The following is a 22,134-nucleotide window of genomic DNA, read 5'->3' on the forward strand; positions in this document are numbered from 1 at the left end:
CAGCACCACGTGGGTGCTCAAGCAGGATTACTCTGGGCGATTACCCAATAGTAGAAAGACTACCGTAACCAGAAGCCCTTGGCAAGAGGCGAGAATAGGTCAAACTGGTCATACAGTGATCTTGTAAAATCCTCTTAATCATCTGTCGGTCAAAGACTTTCGATGGTAAAGAAGCTAAGGGAAAGTAATCCTGCATGGTGAATTGAGTATATGAACAGTGTTGGGAAGAATTAACTCAATCGAAGGATGTCCACACTAGATTGTTTGAAAAGACATTAAGATTTGTGAATACAAGAAGTATTAGAAAACCAGGGGAAGTGAACTGTCCTCCTTGTCATTTGGGTCTGAGCCCGGCAGTGGGAGATCCAGGGGTGGAAAGTCACCACCCAAAGTTCATTGAAAAGGAACTGTTGAATCGATTTGTTGAATATGATTTTGTGAATGGTTTACTCTCGGAAGAGGGGGACACTGGGGTGAACCATCACCCAAGGTATACGTGAAGCAGAACGTTGTGTTTGTTTGTCTATTTGTTGGATACTTCAGGCCTCCAAAGCAAGAGACTTTTTATTAAAAAGAGACTTGGCCCTCGAAGAACCCGACAGCTGATGCGGAACTGTCGGCTCGTGCTGGGAAAGCTAGAGTGTGTGCTGTGCTCAGGAAACCCACCTTGTCCCGTGCTGAAAATTTGGGGAAGGGAGAACCCTGGCAATCACATCCTGACTTATTATTTGTGAACAATTCTTTCTTTATTGAAACCCTAGCCCACACGCTTTCTGTAATTAGTTGTAAGGAATTGGCCACATGTTTTTTTACTATAGGCCTTTTTATTTTGACACAATGCCGCAAGGAGTGCCTTATTTTTCATTTGATGGTCGATGCTTGCTCCCAGCTTAGATTTAGGTTTAGCTTTGGCGTTTTTCCACCCTGAATTTAAAGTTTAATAAACACCCTTGAACTGTGATCACTTGTCAGACCCTCCAGCTTATAGCGATTTTGCGATCCCGCAAAATGCCGCAAAAACGGCCGTTTTGCGCAAAATGCTGCAAAAATGACCGTTTTGTGCAAAAACAGCATCTTTTTTTTTTAAAGTAATCTACAAAAATTACTGTTTTAAAAAAAAAAAATACTCAGGGTGCCAGGTTCTCAACTTTTTTTTTTTACACAAGAAATTAAATGCGCTAACACATCTCATCGCTTGCGCCCCAAAAAAGTGCAGCCCAATCCACAAGGGACACATCATGAATGGGCACATTTTATATGCGCGCCCATTCAGATGGCCTTTTTCACCTCCTTGATCAAATAAAGTGGCGTTTCTGTCAATTTAAAAGCGCATCCCTCATTTCCAAGCAAGATGCACTTTTAAATGTGCAGAAATTGTAGGCAACCCTACGCGCACGGGATGTGGGGCTGCCACTGCATGACAGGGTCTTTCCTGACCCTGTCATGCATTTCTTTTAAGGTATGAACCGCTGCTGTGTCGCTTGCATTTCTGTTCCTCAAACAGGATAAAAATACATGTTTTGGGTCGCATTTTACAGTGGCAGGCACCTGGAGGGCCTGTCCCTGTGAAAGGCGCTGGGAGCTTGCAGAAAACTGTCGGGAGAGCGATTCTATTCAAAGTACTGCCCATTTTGATGACAAAAATCTATCGAATGTTACAATTTGACCTATTTCGTCCAGTACTATTCGATCGATTTCTTTATAAATACTGAACATGTGTTGCGGGGGTGTCACCCGCTCCCCATGTTCAGTATTTTTGGTCTAGGGTGGTTGCAGAAGTGTTTTCCCCTTTTTCCTCAAAATTGGAGACGGGGACAGAAAAAAAAGAAAATGAAAAAAGGACCCTGCGGAGTCGGATCCGACCCGCGTTAGAGGGACGGATCTGGCACTGCATAGTTGCAGGGGAAGCGGCAGCGACCAAGCAGTTAAGTAGGGGAGGGGGTTGGGTGGGGTGAAAACTTTGGGTGGTTTGGCTGAAGTGCAAATCAATTCGCAGCGAAATTGACTAAGGTCAATTCTGCCGCAAATAATTACACTTCGGTCAAACAACCCAGAACACCATTCAAGGAAGCTGGCCAGCGCACAATTTGCGCTACAGCTCAAGCCTGTGGAAATGTGCCGGTCACCTTTGAGAATAAGGTGACCTGCTCATTTCCTAAAATGGGTTGTCTAAAAATAGCATATCCTCTGTTCTTTTTTAAAATGCCCTATTATTTGAGGAACTGGGTGAAAATCTACATTTTAAAAAAAAAATGGTTACTCTATGAGAGAGAGGGAGAGTGATGGGTGAGATGTGAAGTTATAGGCAAGAAAGCAGAGGGAGATCAGTGGGTCAGAGGAGGAAGCGCTGCACAAGAGAGCATAGGAAGCAGTGATGCGGTGGGCCAGAAATCTGTGAGCGAGCAGAGGTACAGAAAGTACTGAGTTGGCCAGAAAGAGGCAGTGAGCTGCAGATTGGGAAAAAGGATGAGGGAAGAGTGCGATAGAATGGGAGAAAGGATGAAAGATGCAGAAGCAGCACAAAAGAATGAAGGACTGTATATTGCGGGAGGAATTGTAGAGTGTAAGGTGTGAGTTGGGAGCATGATTTGGAGTGTGGCAGGGGCTGGGCAGTGCAAATTGTGACTTGACAGTGTGACATAGCACGTGAGTATTTGTATGACAGAGTGAGAGGTTAAGGAATGCAAGTTGTGATGGAGAGTTGGTGAGATGTGTGTTGGTCAGAGAGGTGTGTGGGTGTTTGGGGAATTGGAGAACATAGAAGGGGAATATTTTCAGCATTACAATTGATAATGATCAATTTAGTTAATACTATTAAATAGGCATGAACATTAAACCAGAAATGTAGCCAAATCAAATACTGTTCTGCCAAGCCAGAGACATCTGGGACTCTTCCTATTAAATTAATACAAAAGATACATAATAATGATACCCTGGCTCTCTTGTAGCCTTGCACTCTGCCTATTTCCTGCAATGTGGCAATCTTACACCCTCCAGTTAATACAAAATTTCCCGCAAAAATGCTGCAATAAATAAAGGTTTGCGCCGCAAAATTTGCCATTTCATGCCGCAAAATTTGCCATTTCATGCTGCAAAATCCTGGAAGGTCTGACTTGTGTCTGTCTTTAGTGTTGCCACCATGGGTTCCTTACAGCTCTCAATATCAGTCCTGGAATGTTCTGATGTCTCTAATGTCACCCACATTTTGTATGTACAGGTACTAGGAGTGGATCACCCAGATGTGGCGAAGCAGCTGAACAATCTAGCGCTTCTGTGTCAGAACCAGGGCAAGTTCCAGGAGGTAGAGGAGTACTATGAACGGGCGCTGCGCATCTACGAGAGTACACTAGGTCCAGAAGATGCCAACGTTGCCAAGACAAAGAACAACCTGGTGAGTCATGGTTAGGTTCTCCTTTCGGGCCTAACTGTCTATATGGTACTATGCTAATTTGCTGAATTATTTCTTTTCAAAAAACCTTCCGACGTCGGAATGACTTTCAAAAAAATCCCTTGACGTTTTATGCTTTAATTCTGGGGGGGGTCCACAACAAGGCCCCCCCCATTTCTCTATTGTTCGATACCAAAGAACTTTAAAAGCGACATACTACATGAAAACATTAGAAGTAAAACAATTAATAAGTACTATATAGTGAGAAAGAAATCTACAATTCTTTCAAGCATTAAGTAGACACAAATAAGAACATTTTTGAAAGAAAATAAAGAAAATCAATGTTAAATGTTAAATATTAAAGGTATTTGTACCGCGCACCGTCACCAACGGAGTTGGTCCGCAGGCGGTCAATTAAGGAGTAAAAAAAGTCAGTACAATCAGTTGGTTGAAACATATCAATTCCATATCAGATTTTGGAAAAGAGTCTAACTCGTAAATAGTTCGAGATTAAGCATAGGTCAATAGTTCAGTAGGATATCAATTTATACAATTTTAAGATCCATAGAGGTGTAACTAAGCATATGAGAGAAATGGTCCCTCTATTGGACATAGCACTCAAACATCCATATGTGAAAATAAATAAATACATTTTTAAAAAAGGGGAATTAAAAATTACGTTTCTGTTTTGAAAGTACACATGAATGTGTCTCTGAGTTAGAGGATACCAGACGTGATATCCCTGCTAATACACGTCTTTTACTAAAATATATACTGAATATTGGATCACTTTTTCTACAGCGTGGGCTATATATATTTCTTGCTATCTTTCTCCTTTTAAGACCCTGCATCTCAGCAGTGCCTGCACGGACTTATGCAGCAATTCACCCACATGTGCGGTAATGTGGTAAAGCCAACTCTGTAGTTTACTCTTGGTGCTCTGTGCTGCCATTTGGTGGTCACCAGTGCATGTCTCCTCTCTGCAGGCCCTTGGGCTCATGTGGAGGCACAATTGCCATGCAGATTGGGTACTTGCTAAATGTCGCCACCCACAGGCACAACTCTCCTCAGTGTAACCCCACCTGTAAGGCCCGTAACATCCCGTATGGAGCAATATGAAACGGTGGTATTCAGGTTCAAAGGATTCCTACCTACCAACTAGTGCACACGGGAGGTGGCTGAATGATGACGTAGGACAGTGACATTACCTCATGCAGACATACTGTTACCCATGGGCGTAGGACATGGGAGGGACAGGGGGACAAATCCCCCCACAATTTTAAGTGGGGGGGATGTAATGTCAGTTATCCCCCCCAGAATATGTGTTTGCTGTGTTGTGCAGGGATCTGTTTTTGAAGTGGGGGAGGAGCTGCTTTCTATGTAAGCTACCCTCTCCCCTCTGGCCACCAAAGCATGGGGCAGTACCCTGGGGGCAGAGGGGTGATCATCTGCCCCCAGGGAAGGGGGCAAACAAAAAAAAGATTTTTTTTTAAACATAGTTTTGGGTGGGACAGGTGGGACCAATAGCCACCAGAGATTTTAGCAAGGGAGGTGGCCCTCTCCCCCCCACCCTAGGTGAATGGGGGCACCTTATTTAGCCCTCCATGGGGGCAGATTTCTGCCCCTAGGAAGGGGTACATGAGATGCCTTCCATCCATTTGGGGTGGGGGGGAGAGGCCACTGCAAATATTGGCAGAGCCACCCCTCCCAAGCCTGGGGCAGTATGTTTTGAACCCCCTCGGGGGCAGATTGCCACACACATGTGCCCATCTGCCCCTAGGGAAGGGAAAAACAAATATATATATATATATTATAACTTGTTTTGGGTGGGAGCGAGGGGCCCATTAGACCACCAGGATTTTTTGTGTTTGAAAGGGGGGTGGCCCTTCCCCCCACCCTAAGTGGATGGGGGCACCTTATGTAGCCCTCCCTGGCGGCAGATTTCTGCCCCAAGGAAGGGGTACATGAGATGCCCCCATCCATTTGGGGTGAGGGGAGAGGCCACTGCAAATATTGGCAGAGCCACCCCGCCCCCAGGCCTGGGGCAGTACATTTTGCCACCCCCCTGTGGGCAGATGGTCACACACATGTGCCGATCTGCCCCTAGGAAAGGGCAAAACAAATATATATATATTATAACTTGTTTTGGGTGAGAGCGGGGGGCCCACTAGACCACCAGGATGTTTTGTGTTTGAAAGCGGGGTGGCCCTCCCCCAATCCTAAGTGGATGGGGGCACCTTATGTAGCCCTCCCTGGCGGCAGATTTCTGCCCCAAGAAAGGGGTACATGAGATGCCCCCTTCCATTTGGGGTGAGGGGAGAGGCCACTGCAAATATTGGCAGAGCCACCCCGCCCCCCAGGCCTGGGGCAGTACATTTTGCCACCCTCCTGTGAGCAGATGGTCACACATATGTGCCGATCTGCCCCCAGGGAAGGGCAAAACAAAAACAAAAATAAAAGAAAATGATAACTTGTTTTGGGGGATGTGGGGGTCACTAAACCACCATGGATGTTTTTAGTGGAAAGGGGGTGCCCACAGGTGTCCTCTTTTTGGAAATGCATGGGGTTCTCCGTTTTCCTTGGTGGCTTCAACACCCATGGCCCAAATCTGTAGGTTGTCCACATGAGCAAAATCTGCTTTGCCGAAAGGCTTGGGGTTATGAGTGGATTAACCTTTTTCCTTTTCACTGAGTAGGTGCATCCACACATTTGAGGTACCATTTTCGTCCGGATACCTGTGGGAACGAGGGAAGGTAGGACATCTGTTGTTGGCGGTGTGTTTCGGTGGGTGGGCAGAGGGAAATGTCTCTGAAATTTGTTGGAAAAAAACACAATTTTCAGACATTTCACCCTGGCCACCCACTGAAACACGCCGTTAACAACACATGTCCTACCATCCTGCGTTCCCACAGGTGTCCCAACGAAAACGGTACCTCACATGTGTGGGTGCACCTACCTGGCTTCTTGAGTGCGTTGGCAAATGCCCTTAATTGCCATCTCACGTTAAGCAGGTACTTAAACTCATCAGTGTGGATTGCGCGATAATAAGTCGACAGAGGTATTTCAAATGGCTAATTTCGCTCTTTGGGTGACATTGTCAAAGTGGGAGAATGTTGCCCAGCATGTGCCACTTTCTCTGCGGAGTGAATTGTGCCCACCCTGAGGAAGACGTGTGAAAAACCCACAAGGGCACTGTGCCCTGCTCTTTCTGTGTGTGTCTTCCCCAAAGGGTGACAGATGCAGACTCAGAGATGGGTAAGTCTCAGGTGGCAAGCCTGTACCCTAGTTGATGTGGCAAAGGATTCCAGACTTCTGAGGCTGATAACATTAGTATCATTGAGTTAAATGCCACCTGACAGGTATGTGTGATAAAGTTGCAAAGCAGAACTGTTAGTGGGCTAAAGCAGGAGGCAATGTCTGTACACCCTCAAAGGGTACGTACAACCAAAAGTAATAGACCCCTCCCCCCATCATGGCTGCAGGGGCCAGACTCCAAACCAGGGCAGGAATGCCCTCCAATCTTCCATGCCCACGAGTAGGGTACCCCTCGAGCTCCAGGAACCCTGTTGAGCAACCTCTGTGCTTTCCAGTTGATTCGAACGTTATTTAAAGCCAGAAGTCTAAAAGGTAATCGCTTAATTGCAGCTGGAAATTAGCTCCTGTCGTGATCAAAATGTCTTAACCAAGTGTAACATCATCCCCTTCATTTATAAGCAATATGTGTGTTCTCACATTTCTTCATCCACTGAATTACTGTTAGAAACAAAGGCAAGAGTTGTGTCTCGTGTGTAGGCATTAGGAAGGCAGTTGCCAGCCTCTGGCATAATATGCCCATGTTCTTCCAATATTGGCTAGCTGTATCCCTCTTATGGCCAGGTAGAACCATCATGGCAGTGACTGGCAAATGCCTTTCCCCTGCAGACAGAAAAGCGGAAATAAGAGGCCAATTGAAGACACGGAACAAATAGAAGTTAAGACAAACTGCAGCTGCCATTGCTGTGTTAGGGAGAATATGTTGAGTGTTCAAGCAAGGAGGTATGTATTAAGCAAGCAAGCAGTGAGACAAGGGAGAGGCAAAGAAAGGCCATAGGGGCTCTTTGAATAGTGTAACAGGGCAGAGGACCCATGCTCTGCCGTCCTAGTAACATATGAGAGAATCAAATAGATCAGGCTTTGCAGCAAATGCTACACGAGAAAGGAACAGAGCCCAGCTCTGAATTCGAAATAACAAATGCAAAGAAAGGCTAGGCTCTTAAGCCAGCATGAGATGGAATAAGAGGGACCAGACCCATCGTGCGAGGCTGGTCTGGCTCTCGAAGGGGCGCTAGAGGGGCAGCCCACATAGCGGGCTGCCCCTCTGGCCACCCCCATGGGTACACATACACCCCACCTACTAGACATCCCCCTGGTTCGACACATCCGGCCGCGGACCTGCGGAGTGCTTATAAGGGGGTGGGCTTGCGATCGCTCATCCTCCTTGTTTGCTGTACCCTCCCCCCAGGAAGACAGTCAAAGCAGCAACATCACACACCTGGTCCCTCTACTCCCATAACAGGGCTTACTCAGAGGTACAAACAAGATTTCCTCTTTCTTTGAAACCCCTATCCTTCCATTCCAAGAGACCCACACGTCTCCTTCCCCACACAAAAAGAGTTGGTAGAAAAGGCTGCAACTCCTTTATTTGGCACGAGTCCACTTACAGGTGATCTGCCTCTTAATGAGCTGGCGTCCTAGCTGTGGCCCACTGGAAGTAATTGCTATTTCCACTCTCTTACCATGAGCTCATAGTCGGATGAAAAATCCAGAAATGCAACATACAAAGACATGTTCTTTGCTGCTGCATCCTTTCATTTTTCTCCTGTTTTCTTTCTTCTTTTCTCTTGTTTTATACAGTGATATTTGTAATTTAATACGTACTGCTATTTTAGTTCTAATTTTGTGATAAGTCGAGTTCTTTGACTAAAACTCAATAAATAAATAAGATGTCCCCTGTCCCCCCCAGATTTTATGTGTCTCCTACGCCCCTGCTGTTACCCCACATTAATTACTGCAGCAGATGTCCATTAGACATGAGTGGTTACTCCGCAAGTGATGGAGGAGGCGATACTGGTAATGGCAACACGAACAAAGTGAAGTTCTCTGGCAGATGAGGTTGCTAAGGAGGTGTCCAGGTTGAATGGGCATCTGCTGTCCCAAGCCCTTGTCCTGCAGTGCACCATCTGCTATGCAGGACAAGATTGTGACCATCTCCACCTCCCTTTGTACAATTAATAAGGTGAAGAAGTGGTGGAAGGAGGTGAAGGACAGTGTGCTGGATACATTGGCACTGGTAGGAGCACAGCTCCACCGATTGTCCATTGTTTGTGGAATTAGAAGGCCATGTGTATTCTGGACATGGCAGCAATGGAGGGGATTGAGAGACAGGAGATGGGATCTGGAACATCCAAAGCTGGTGGTAAGCGCAATTCAATGTTTTACCCCCACTAGAAAAAGTGCTTCTGACAACAGGACATCTGGAGAGCCATACAAAGGTGCAAGTCATACAATATGACAGTCTGAAATGTGGCCTGCAAACCAGACCCAAATTTCCAATTGCCATGATACGGAGAGGCCGCCAAATAACAGGTTTGTCAGGCGCAATTAGGACTGTGACTGTGCAGCACTAACTCCCTGCTGTCTGCATTCCAAACAGGTGCTGCCACCTTCAGAAATAGGTGGTGTTGATGGAACTAGTTCCAGACCAACCGTCCCCACCAAAACAAGCAGCATCGCATTGCAGTACAATAGCATCATGCCAAACCCAACTGCCACATCCTCAACTGCCAATAGCAGTATGATCTCCACTGTCACCACTCCAGCCAGCACCACTGGCCCTGTCTCAACCTCTGTCCCGACTCCTGCAGCACCAGACGCAGCAAGTGACAAGAGGGCACATTACGAATGCATAACCTCAAGGAAGTCACTTACCAGGAGGGACCCCCGGACAATTCCATCCATTTGCCTGCACCTCCTCCATTGCAATCCACACTGGCAGTCTCTGATGAGGCATAAAGCCCCCTGCACCCTGTGGAGTGGAGTTTTGGTGGAGGAGGCAGACACTATCCAAGGGAGCAGAACTCCCAGGATCATCTCATCATGATCTTGAGTGTGAGGACCAGCAGACAACAAACGATGTTGATGGGAGGATCTAGGTGCTGCTGCTGCTGCCGCTGCCGCAAGCCTCTCCACCCATGGAACCACATCATTCCTTACAGGGGCTAGGGGGGTGTGTACAAGTGCCACTGAGGTCCTGTCCTTTACCATCAACCCCCAGCGGTTCTGGATAAGCTGCACACAACAGAGGAGAGTCCGGGTGCACAGGAACAGCTGGTGAATCAGACCGTGGAGTCGATCTATGGAATGTTCTATAGAAGTGGTGAGGCTCAAGAGGAATATCATAGCAGTACCTGTCCGGCCAATGCAAGGAGCAGGAGAACATGATGGCTGGATCAACTCACCAGATCCAGAGGATGAAGGAGGTTAGAGAGTCCATTCATTCTGGCTTTCATCATCCTCCCTGGCATACTCGAGAGGATGGCACGGACCAACCGGCCAGCCTTGACAGGGTGCCTTTGAATACAATGGGCCTCATTACGAGCATGGCGGTTGCCGTGCCTGCATGACAGACGAGATGAATGGGCCGGTAATTGCCCATTCGCGGGTGGCGGTATTGCCCGACTCCCGATCCCCATTCTACCCCATAGAGCAGAATGCAGGTGGGGAGCATGGATGCGCCGGCACCGTTGATAACAGTGCCGGCGCAATTACGAGTTATGCTCGCGGGTGCCGCACAGCCTGGCGGGCTGTCATGAGCCCGTGAGCAGAACTCGTAATGCGGCGGGATGGTATGAACGGTGCCAGTGCCTTACCAGCACCGTTCATACCGTCACCGCCATGGTCCTAATGAAATGTGTTTATTGATGATAACTTTTTGAGGGTTGGGACAGTTAATTCACCAGACTAAAAACATAAAGGAGAGCCTTGATGTTGAACTTGATCTTGGGAAAGAACATTTAGATTACACCCATATTAAGGTGTATCATTAACAACGAGTGGAGCAAAACAAATATTATTGACAATTGTTGGGGGCAATATTTATTTGATTGATTTGATGTGAAGTATTTATCGTGTGCATAGCCGAAGGGTACTTGGCAGAGTTAACTGCATTTGGGTGCAGATGATATCGAGAGACACAACAAACACAGACAAAAAATAAAGAGATTTGTGTTGACACTTTTCCACAGGGAAAACAGAAATTCAGCCATGTTACTTACTTTAGTCAAAGGAAGTGACCAAGTCCCACAATGCACTTAGTGGAGTTCAGAAGTTCAGCCTTCTGCAGTACCCTGACTGTAGACGAAAGTGGTGGTTGGTGGGCACATACTGCCAGTAGGAAGGAACTACCTTCTGTCAGCCGTTATGGTCTCAAATGCCCTCACCCTCATCTGCCATGGCTGGCGACAAGTAGTCACGCGCAGGACGCACATGCCAGTGGCTGTGACTGCTGGGGAGCCCTCGCTCTCCAAGTACCATTGTTGCATGTCTAAAGAAAAGCAATAAATAAAAGGGGAGCATTGGTGATAAGGTTGTGCCTGAGAACACTGCACCCACGTGTGTGGTGGACGAGGCATGGGGCGAAATGACACAGAGTGCCTTCCACGACGGTATTGGCCATGAATCGGGGAGAGTTTAGAGCCAAAATAGTGGTCATTTTTCGATGAAATGAATATTGCAAGTGAGAAAAAAAGTGATTGTTCCAAATGTCACTCTCAAGTACAGCAGCAGTGCAGCATGAGCAACGATGCTGTACTGCTTTTGTGCACGTTTGCGCACGTGCATCATTCCAGCACTCAGGTTGCGCAATTCAGAGCCCGGTGTGGAATGCACAACACACCTAGGGCCTGATTCATGGAATTTTTTGCACAGTTTAAAGTGACTTTGCACTGCCGACACAAACTCGGATTCATGAAACTGTGCAAAGTGTATTTTTGCAGTGCAAAGTCAGTGCAAAGTTCATTTGGTACTGCAAAAATGACATCTAGGAATCGACCTTTAGGGCAAAACAATAAAAATAGTAGGCAGACCACAACAGCCACATTCATTGATAGTTGTACTTGGAACTTGGAACCCAGGTTAGACGAGGGGCACATGAGAACTGTTAATATGTTAGGAGGATGTGAATAATGCTACATGGTGAGGGGGCACTGAGCAGCTTTGGCACTTGTGAGAATAGCTCACCTGTGCTACAGAGAGGTACCGACAGGCTCGGACTGGCCTACAGGGCAATAGGGCAATGCCCAAACCAAAAACGCAAAATGCTAGTGTGGGCCAGTTTTTTTGGTCAAAGTGGCCCACCTTTTTGGCCAATGTGGGCCACTTTGATGAGTTACTTCACTGTGTGGCTAGTAGTTTTGACCAGTGTTGCTGAATAAATTATCTTTAAATTATCCCTGCGGGATGGACCTTGGTCATGGTTTACCACTTGTTCTTAAGACCAAGGCAGCAAGAAGACTGATTTCCTCCATCTAACCACAACTTTCCCTCCTCTGCAGGCCTCGGCTTATCTGAAGCAGAGGAAGTATCAGAAAGCGGAAGAACTTTACAAGGACATCCTGACCACGCATGAAAAGGACTTCCCTGCTGCTGATGGTAAGACTCCCGCAGTGCAAGCACAAGGTCACGCTGAACGGATGGCTCGGGCGCAGGTATACAGGGCCCGTGCTTCCACACACATGTTCCTTTTATGAGCAGTGCTAGCGAGAGACTGTCCAACTGTTAGATTGGTGGAGCCAACAGTGGTACACTCCCACTCGTTACCCCTTTGCCTCTCACACATGCAGCACTAGATATAGTGGGAAGACCTGCCCCTTCCATGCTACCAAACTCAGAGCTAACCTTTCTCCTCCCCTCTGGGATACTAACATGAAGATACAGTGTCTCCAATGCCACAGCTAGTGGGCATGGCACTGTAGGGGCAGAGAGAACTCAGGCACCAGCCATCATGCCCCAAAAGCGTCTGATAGCCCAGCTCCCAGCAAGCTGCTTCGGCCTATTGGCCTTCCTTAGCTCTTATGCACTCTCTCAATGCCTAATCATAGGCTTCTACATATGAATACCTTATGGGAACCTTGGGCTGGATGGTGTCATGACTTGAACATATATACTCAGATGAGAGGTGAGAGGCCCACGAAAGGGTGGTACTCCTTTGTAGCCCACGCCTCCTCTGACATATGGTCCGTGCCTCCTCTGCCATATGGTCCTTGCCTCTTCGGCCATATGGTCCTTGCCTCCTCTGCATATGGTCCTTGCCTCTTCTGCCATATGGTCCTTGCCTCTTCTGCCATATGGTCCTTGCTTCTTCTGCCATATGGTCCTTGCCTCCTCTGCATATGGTCCTTGCCTCTTCTGCCATATGGTCCTTGCCTCTTCTGCCATATGGTCCTTGCCTCTTCTGCCATATGGTCCTTGCCTCTTCTGCCATATGGTCATTGCTTCTTCTGCCATATGGTCCTTGCCTCCTCTGCATATGGTCCTTGCCTCTTCTGCCATATGGTCCTTGCCTCTTCTTTCATGTGGTTGTTGCCGCCATAATTTACTTTTAACCCCAGAGAGGAGTCCATGGGTCATCGTTGATAATATGTGGCCTATGTGCAAAGACAACCAAGGTTTTCTTTGGAAGTTAACATATCCTTACTCACACCTTGGTGCAGTACCTTCACAATCCCAACTTTGGGGTGTAATTGCCAATCCGAAAGGGCTCAAAGGCGCCAGCAGCAGAGGCTCTAAGCGAACAGGCTAGTTAGCACTGAGTGGATAGAGTACACCTCGGCTCTAGAACTGGACCACAGAGAACTGTGTTTCTGTAATATATGGGAATAGCTCATTCCTGTGGCACAAAGTTCTCCTTCCAATATTGGATTACATCCTCTCCTCAACATGCTAGGGGAGCGGAGTACACAAAGAGCCAAGTTTGGACGAGTTGAAAGGTGCATTATTCACTTTGGAGGCAATGGCTTGTGCCAGTGATGGGACAGCGATATGAAATGCTGGATGGCTTTTAAGCACCAGGGTAATTGAGATTCCGGGGGAGGCAGATACGCCCCAGAGTTTCTTAGTAATGTCCTCTGCTCCAGATCAGCAGTGGGAGGCGCTATAACATGTGGCACATTAAGGTGCATGCACCCTTTCACGTTTATAAAAGGAGAACCCAGGAAAGCCAGGGCAGCCATTGTCTACTAATGGCAGATGAAGCCTGCTGACTGCACGGGGTTTCCATGTCCCTAGAATGCGGGATAGGCTAAGCTACTCTCTTTTCGACAGGAGATAGTCATTCAACTGTGTGGAACCATCTCTTCACAGGAAGTTGTCAGAGATTCCTGTTTTCCACATGTGATATGTAGGCAGACTGTCACCTGCTCAGAGCAAAGCGCATGCAATGCTTTTCTGATGACTTCATTTTATCATCGGTTGTTGCTTACAATGTTTGCAGACTTTGCCATTCCAGCACAAGTGACTTCATATCCATGTGTCTATCTCTTCGTCCACTCCTTCTTGCACTCTCGTGTGCTCTACCTCGGTTTTTGTTCACTCTCCATCCCCCTGTCTCTCAGCTTTTCTCTCATTAACTCTTACCCTGTCTTTCTCCATCCAGGCGACCACCGACAAGGAATGATCAACGGCCAGAACCAAGTAAGAAACTCTCTAGATATCAGGAATGATAAGCAAATATTGATTCATCTTATGAAATTTTGCTCAGAAAGCTCAATTTCCTTAATAAGGGGTTACATTTATGTATGTAGGTTGTTTTATGTATCTATAAAACAACCTACATACGTAATGTGTGTACAATTGCTGCCGCTTGGCTTTGTCTATGCGCTTTTGTGTAGAGCATGTAAGCAACACATAGGTAGTAAGAGGAGAACGTTAGAGTGAGGGGAGTGGAAAGGCACTAAGATATGATCGGGGGCGGGGAGGTTGCATGCACATGGCACATGGGCTTAGTGTAAGATCATCAGTGAAAGTATACAACACTGGGAGACGGGGGATAGGGAGCGGCTAGGCAACCAAATGAACAGAGAAAGCTTAAGAAGGCTAATTGGGAGCAAACCCTTATAATATCATTACTGTTCCTGTGCCATTGACTCAAGCTAATCAATATGGCTGAATATTTGCAGCTTTGCTGAAGAGGAGATCTGCTATTGCACACTCTATTGAAATGCATGGATCTTTGTACCCCACAATGTCTCCTGGACGGATTGGTACTTCCACTACATTTCCCAGAATGCTCCTGTATTTCATTCTCAAGTCCTCCTATGTACCACCAGCATTATGTCTTCTCTATTCACTTTTATCACACCGCTTCATTCGTTAGGCATGCTTCAGGTCTCTACACGACTCACAGGCATTCGTGGCAGCATCGCCAATGTCCCTCACTCTCTGGGTGACACGCTCTTGCCTCTCATCATTGAAGGGGAGTCGTAGTGTAGTCTGTGTGTGTGTGGCCGGTTTCTTTTAATGCTGTTTGTACTTGTTATGTGTGGTGGCCTCGGGACTATGGTATTGGGTTCAGGTTTGTTTAGGTGGGTGGACAAGGATGTAGGTTTAGGACGTAGCGGCCTGTTAACATTACTATGTCGCTGTGTTGATGTGGTGGCCTCATGATAGGATAAGGAGGAGAAAATAACATAGGGGTTGAATTGCATGTGTGGTTGTGGTGTGGTCCGTGTAGATCAGAATCTGTCATGTGGGTTTGGGGAAGTCCACATTTATAGAGAGGTATGGACATGTGGGTGCAGAGTGGTCTACATTATAGTGTGGAACTATATTGGACTAATGGGTGCGGGGGTTGTGCTTACAGGAATTTCGTGGCATGTATAATTCACAGGAAGTTGGACTTGAGGGCGCGGAGTATTCGCACAGAAATATAAGGACCGACATATTATTATAATGAATGTTAATTGTCACATTTGTTGGTAAATGTTCTGTCTATTCTTGTCTATGTATTGTTGTCAGGTTTGTCGGGTTTTGTGGTCTGGCCTGGGTGAATGCCAAGAGGTGGGTGCGGCTGAATGCCACACAGCTCTCAGGCAGGGTTTATGTCTGTTAACCTTAAAAGTATATAGTTTATTGCTGGTTTCGGTGCAGCTGAATGCCACACGAATCACAGGCAGTGGTTTATGTCTGGTATTGTTGTTTTGGGTGTGGCTATTTGCCACATGTGCCACAGGGAAACTGTGGATGACGTGTATCCATAGTATCATGGGGTAGTTGTTGGTGCAACTGCTATTGCATGGATTTCCATGGATGCATGGCATTCTCATATGACATGTTGCATGATGTATTTATATTTTTCTGTAGAGTGTGTGGTGTTGCGATTTGCGGTTTGCTACTCCATACTATGCTAGTGTTCTGGTTGTATGTGTTCCAGGTGCGTGCCATGCTTTAATTGGCATGTGACATGCATTCCGGAATTCCTCATATTGTGTTGCTGGTATAATCCTCTAATGCAATTCATTTGGTGGCCTCTGGTGGGTTGAGATGTGGGGACTGTTGTGGTGTGTCTAGTAGGTGGCAGGGTAAGTGATTTGTGGTACATGCGCTGGCCTTGTGACCTTGGTTCGAGGAGTGCATGCGGAGTCCTGTCTTCCGTGGTTGGGCTCTTGTTTAGTAATGTGCGTTTTGTATTGTTGGGTGGTGTAAGGAAGGGGAAGTGTAGTGATCATATGTATTGGGTTGATGAGCTGACCATGTGATGTCATGGAACCTTGTCTGTGTGTGCGGCTATGATGTCGGCGATCTGTGTGTGTGTGTATTGGGCTCGCTGGGTATGGGTGGTCAGTGCTCTATCGTCAAGTACGGGTTATATCTTGGAGTTACGTTCTATGCCTGGAAACCAGAAATAAACCTACCTGTACACTGCAGCTTGGACTTGGCAACCTGTGTTACTAAGCAACCAACTTCATCTCGAAGTCAGGTTCTACAGTTTAGCATGATCTCCTTTTGCATATTATTCTCTTCTGGCCCTTAGGCACTCCTGCCATTTTGGGAGTAATAAAAGGCACATTTTCCAGTTCACCTCTTATTATACAATTACATATAGCATCTTATTTTATGATGTTGTTGTGTAATATCTCTTAATGATGTGCGATGTTTTAATGCTTCTTTCAATGGTAGTCAGTTGTCAGTGACAAAATGAAAAAAGTCCCGGCTGCTCATGCATTTATATGATCCTTGGGGTATGCATTTTTATGATCCTTAGGGAGTGCCTTTATATGATCCTTAGGGAGTGCCTTTATATGATCCTTAGGGTGTACCTTTATTTGATCCTTAGGGTATGCCTTTATACGATCCTTAGGGTATGCCTTTATATGATCCTTAGGGTATGCTTTCATATGATCCTTACGGTATGCCTTTATATGATCCTTAGAGTCTACTTTTATGTGATCCTTAGGGTATGCCCCCCCTTTATAAGATCCTTAGGGTATGCTTTTATATGATCCTTAGGGTATGCTTTCATGTTATTCTTAGGGTATGCCTTTATATGATCCTTAGGGTATGCTTTTATATGATCCTTAGCGTATGCAATTATATGATCCTTAGGGTATGGCTGGGAACCTGAGGCGGAGCGGCTCCTTCACCAAGCTTCGAGAGTCTATCCGTCGGAGCAGCGAGAAGCTTGTGCGCCGGCTCAAGGGTGAGGCTGTGCAGGACGCAGCCCCAAGCAGCTCCGGGTAAGAAGCAAGTCACACGGCATTGAGGACCAAGTCTACATTACACAATATCCTGACAACTCTAATATGGGAAATAGTTGGTTGGATCTTTGTGACAGCACCCAGCGACTCCCAAATCCTTCTAAGCACTTTTCTGTTTAGGTCCTGGGAACCATAACATCTCTAAAGAACGACCTCAAACATTGCCTGTAGCACCGGCTGCTTTTCCAGTATTGAGGGCCACCCACACACAGCTCTGCCAAGTAACCACAATTCGCATTGGCAGGCCCACTACCACTCCAGCACTGTGACTCGCAAACCGATCTGTGAGTGCACTTCAATCGTGACCAGCAGTTTCTGTGCTATTTCACTACTGGAACGAACAGATAGCTCTGCTAATGCACCTCGATCCTGCCCTGCAGCCCCTTAGACACGCCCCACACCCTTCACGGCCTGTCTCATTTCGCCTTGTAGAATGATTGTTAAATTGATCAAAGTGGTGATGTAGTGAGCATGAGCCCTGGCAGAACTGCATTGGCTGGTGCCTTTTAGTTCTGAGCTGTGATTTAGTTTCTATTTTCCTTGCAGGATGAAGCGGGCCAAATCGCTAACTGTACTGAATGTGGACAGCAGGGCGGCAGCACATAGTCTGCAGGTGAGTTCTGGGGAAGTGGCGGGTCTGTGAGCAGGAGCGGGGACTCTTCTGTGGCCCAAGCAAAGAAGACTAACTTATCCACAGCAGGCAAGTGCTGGAGGTAGTCAAATGGGGGCTTTAAATAGGATAAAATATTTGGGGATCTCTAATGCGTCGCAAAGCCGTGTTTGGGGGTGGAGGTCTGAAAAGTGTCAGGCACAGCCTCAAAATTCCAAGTAGCTAAGGAACCTTTACAACACATGGCCTGCGTAATTAAAGCAGTGCCCTAAATGACCAGTCGAGTTTTTAGTTTTTTTACCTGGAGTGAAAGGGGGCAAACATAATCATAAAAGGTGAGTAAAATATAGTTAATGTGCAGTCAAAACAAATTGAATAAAAGAAAGATATTCAAATAAAACCTTAAAATGAAATGAAACTAGGTCAATGCATGTTTCAATCCCTCAGTTTATTTGAAGAAAGTCCATGAGTCGTATGTAATCATGTTATTAAAATCATTCTAATGTCAAGACCTCAACATATGTTGCAAACATTAAGCAATGTATTCTCATTAATATGCTTCGCCTCAGTGTTAGGAAACAAATAATCTAACTCCGAAAGGTCTACAGCTGACCATGTGATTCTAAAGATGGCCGAAGACCAGTATTAACACTCCTATTTTGATTGACTTTAGAGCGCGAGGTATCCAAGTCTGGGAAGTCACTTCGGGGAATCAGTCCGGGCTCGAGGGAGATTTGTGGAGCCTCTTGGGAGCCTCTTTAAGTGGGCCGAGGCGAATTGACTAGCCTCGGCCCACTTAAAGCTGGGAATTATTCAGGAGCTGATAGAAGGATGCGCCCCTCACTGTCTCCTCCTCATTCGCCCGTGCCCCCTCAAGACATAGGGACAGGGCAGAAGCTGCAGAAGCTCAGAAACCTCTTAGGTCTCCTGCATCAGCATTTTGTAAAAGTTGAAAATTGAATGTGGCCTACCCAACAGCATGCACGTGCTAACATTGGCGGGCACCCGCATGCAATTTGCACTTTTCACAAAATGACCCCCAATAACCTGTAAACCAGCACCCTCCAGCTAGCCAAACAAATCACTCAAACCTCAATTACAATAACTTCCCAACTATTCCTGTTATGAAAAATGAATAACCGTTTGGATAGGCAAACACATCGCCCTTTACTAGCACTAGGGAGTTGCTAGGTCTGGAAAAGATCCGGGGCTAAGCTAATGTCCAGGCTGTCAGGACTCGGGGCTAGCTAGTCTTTTGGCTGTAGCTCCTGAGCTTCTATCCGGGGCTACAGCCAAAAGATCCGGGGCTATAGCCCCCTCAGCCCCCCCCTAGCAACGCCCCTGGATGTTATTGTTAATGTCCATGTGTTAAGCAATACTAAATAACGTGTTCTGCGAGCTTCACCAGCCGGTGATGGCCAGGGGTCAAGTTAGACAACTTTGAGGAGTTAGATTCTGAACCTTGGCAGGTGCGGCAGCCAATCAGGTTGCTCCAAACCCAGGCTGAATCTACCGAAGCAAGCCTGGGTTCGGAGCTGCTGTTTTTCCCTCCTCACCTGCTTCACACCACCAAATCCTGCCCTGAACACCCCCAACCCCTCTCCCATTCATTCATACAAAGTACGTTAGCACGATGGCTTCCATAGAGCGGGAAGACGGGACTCCAAGCAGATCCTCGCTGCCATTTCTATGGCGGCCTGGGAGGCTGGAGTGTTGGCGGTGGTTGAGCTGCCGCCAAAAACAATAAGGTGATTGGGGTATGGGGGTTGGGAGGGGAGGGAAACGGTGACTGAGGGAAAGGGAGGGTGTGGGGGAAGATGGCAGCTGGGGGAGTAGCCATTAGGTTACCTCGGGACGCAGGCTTGCATCAGTAGATTCACCACACAATCCGAGTAACCTAATTGGCTGGCTCCCTCGCCCTGGGTACTAAAAGTATTTTAGGAACTCCAATGTAGCATGTATTTTTATTACATGCAATATTCTTTATAAACCAGTGTACTAAACTGATATATGTGATGATATGACAAGACGAATATTAATTATCATAAATCAAAAGGACAAATCTGGGGCGACCGCTAGGGGGAGCGGACCGTAGTGGCAGTGTGGTTTTTAGGCTCCTTTTAGGCTCCGTTCCACCCCACCAACATGCGATATACTGGGTGTCTAAACTCCCTCCAATAGACAGATGAAGCAATTGAAAGAAATGGGAAGCTCCCCCGATTGTGCTCGGGAAAAGTGATCCCACCGGTTTGAAGAGATTGGTTGAGGGAAGGAGGGCCTTTGACCCAGGCTATGAAGGCGCTGTTTACTGTGAGCGCAGGGCTCAGCACAGTACGGGCAGATATTGTACGGCGTGGGAGCCTCAGAGGTGATTTGGGGTAGAAGCACCCCGGAAACAGGGTCCAGGGGAACACTGGTGAATATGAAGGCTACATGCGCCTCAGAGAGAACAATGGCTGCTGTGGTAATGGAGCTGTGGTAGAGAGGCCCGGGATGGTCTACTGCCTGGTGGCCATCTAGGCAGTGCCGGAAGGTAAGCCTGGGGATTTGGTGGAAGGCTGGGATGAGAGTTTAGACTGGGAGGCGACATTGAGGCACTGTGGGTGTAGGCCAAGTTAATGCTCAGACCCGGAACACATCTGGAGTGCAGAAAAAGCCTGATGTGGGTGATTGATCTCCTCTTCAACTATTATGGTCTGAACTGTGCTGCGGATGGCGACTGAGACAGGGAAGACTGGAGAAGGCCAAGTGCAGTGTGTGGTGGAGGTCGGTGGAGAGTGGGCACTTTTTGTATGTTGAGATCCTACGTGTTGATTTAGGGGAGAGCTGGAAAGGGAATACCACGCCGGGTGAGTCAGGGCCTGGGACCTTGGCACAGGTGATCACCAGCCTGCAGAGATTCCGGATCGTGGCAGATATGGCGACTGCAGTTTCCCCTGGGATGATGCAGGATACAGCAAAGATGGATGGCACTCATCCTTCGAGTTTCCCCTGGGATGATGCAGGATACAGCAAAGATGGATGGCACTCATCCTTCGATGAAGGAAGGTATTGTGAGCCTACCACACAAGATAAAGGCGCTCAGAAGTGATATGCACTCCTCCATAGCAGACTTGAAGGCGAGAGTGGTCTCCCTGCAAAGTACGATGGAAAGTGTGGAGAATAACCAGCTTACCATGGACCTTTTATGAAGAAAAGGCTGAGATTTTGGAAAAGGCGAAATCGCTAAAACAGCTCCTGATGGCGGAGGATATGGTGCAGATTTACTAGGACCTGTTGTCTCTCACACGTTTGATGAAAAGAGACTGACGGAAGCCTACCCAATGGTTGTCTGAGAAAGATGGTCGATATAGTTACGTCTTCCCATTCTCTTTGGTCTTTGAATACGCTGGAGCAGACTATAGGATTACAACATACTGCACCATATTTCTACTGGAGAAGTGACATCCCTATGGCAATCGGGGGAAGCATTTGGAAATGAGAAGGGGGAGCCCTGTAGCCCCACACTGTGTAGAGGAGTACCAGTGGAAAGAAGTTTCCGAAGTTGGGTACTTCATTCCCAGCTAAGTGACATGTTAATTAGGCTGGTGGTGGAGGAGTCTTGTGGTCTGGACTTCCGAGAAGTGTAGGCGCAAGATATGGGGAGGGCTGGTGGGAGAGGAAAGAGGGGGTTGCGGATGAGATAATTCAGCAGGGTGGAGAGTTAATTGACCCTGGCGGCCCACATGGAGGTGGCCATCTCGAGTTGGAGGGTGAAGTTTGTTGTGTTTAGATGGGGGGGTGTTAGGAGGAGATGGGAGTTGTGGGAGGCTGTTGTGGATTGCATGGGCCTTTGGCCATCTTCCGTTGAAGCAGCAGCTGCCTGGGGAAGGGAGCTTTATGGGTATGGGTTGCCTTCCTCACATTGATGGTGTGGGGTAAGAGGATGGGTCCAGTGGGAGGGTACCTGAGGGTGGGAACTCTCAATGTGAAGGGGCTTAACTCCCCAATGAAGCGGGCGTTGGTTCATCAGGGAATTTCACACAGAAAAGTAGGATGTCCTGTTTTTACAGGAGACAAAATGAAAAGAGGGGGCGGATCGTAGGATTTTAAGTGTGCAAATGTTTTAGGACCTCAGGATAGGTTAAGAAAGGGGTGGGAGAAGCGCTGCGTAGATCGATGGTCCTTCAAGATCCAGAAGTGCATGCAGCGATGGAGGGCAGATTCCTCAGGGTTCGGGGAATGCTGAGAGGGGTACATTTGGTGTTTGTTATGATATATGCTTCAAACCAATGGCAGGCACACTTTTGTGGGCAGACATTGGATCTTATGATGGGGTTGGACTTGGATCTTACCGTTATAGGAGG

General features: G+C 47.2%; 1 protein-coding gene across 5 annotated transcripts in view; it reads left to right on the forward strand.

Moving 5' to 3' along the window:
- KLC3 (kinesin light chain 3) overlaps window positions 1-22,134 on the forward strand; it is a 160,251-nt gene that overhangs the window by 116,338 nt on the left and 21,779 nt on the right. For all 5 annotated transcript variants that reach the window (XM_069644674.1, XM_069644677.1, XM_069644678.1 and 2 more), the window contains exons 8-12: window positions 3,218-3,391; window positions 11,980-12,076; window positions 14,079-14,116; window positions 17,027-17,157; window positions 17,725-17,791. In XM_069644674.1, coding sequence (XP_069500775.1) covers window positions 3,218-3,391; window positions 11,980-12,076; window positions 14,079-14,116; window positions 17,027-17,157; window positions 17,725-17,791 — 507 coding nt within the window. The remainder of the gene's footprint in view (window positions 1-3,217; window positions 3,392-11,979; window positions 12,077-14,078; window positions 14,117-17,026; window positions 17,158-17,724; window positions 17,792-22,134) is intronic.

The sequence above is a fragment of the Ambystoma mexicanum genome, chromosome 2p (assembly GCF_040938575.1).
Source record: "Ambystoma mexicanum isolate Mex_15411 chromosome 2p, UKY_AmexF1_1, whole genome shotgun sequence".
Taxonomy (NCBI): Eukaryota; Metazoa; Chordata; class Amphibia; order Caudata; family Ambystomatidae; genus Ambystoma; species Ambystoma mexicanum.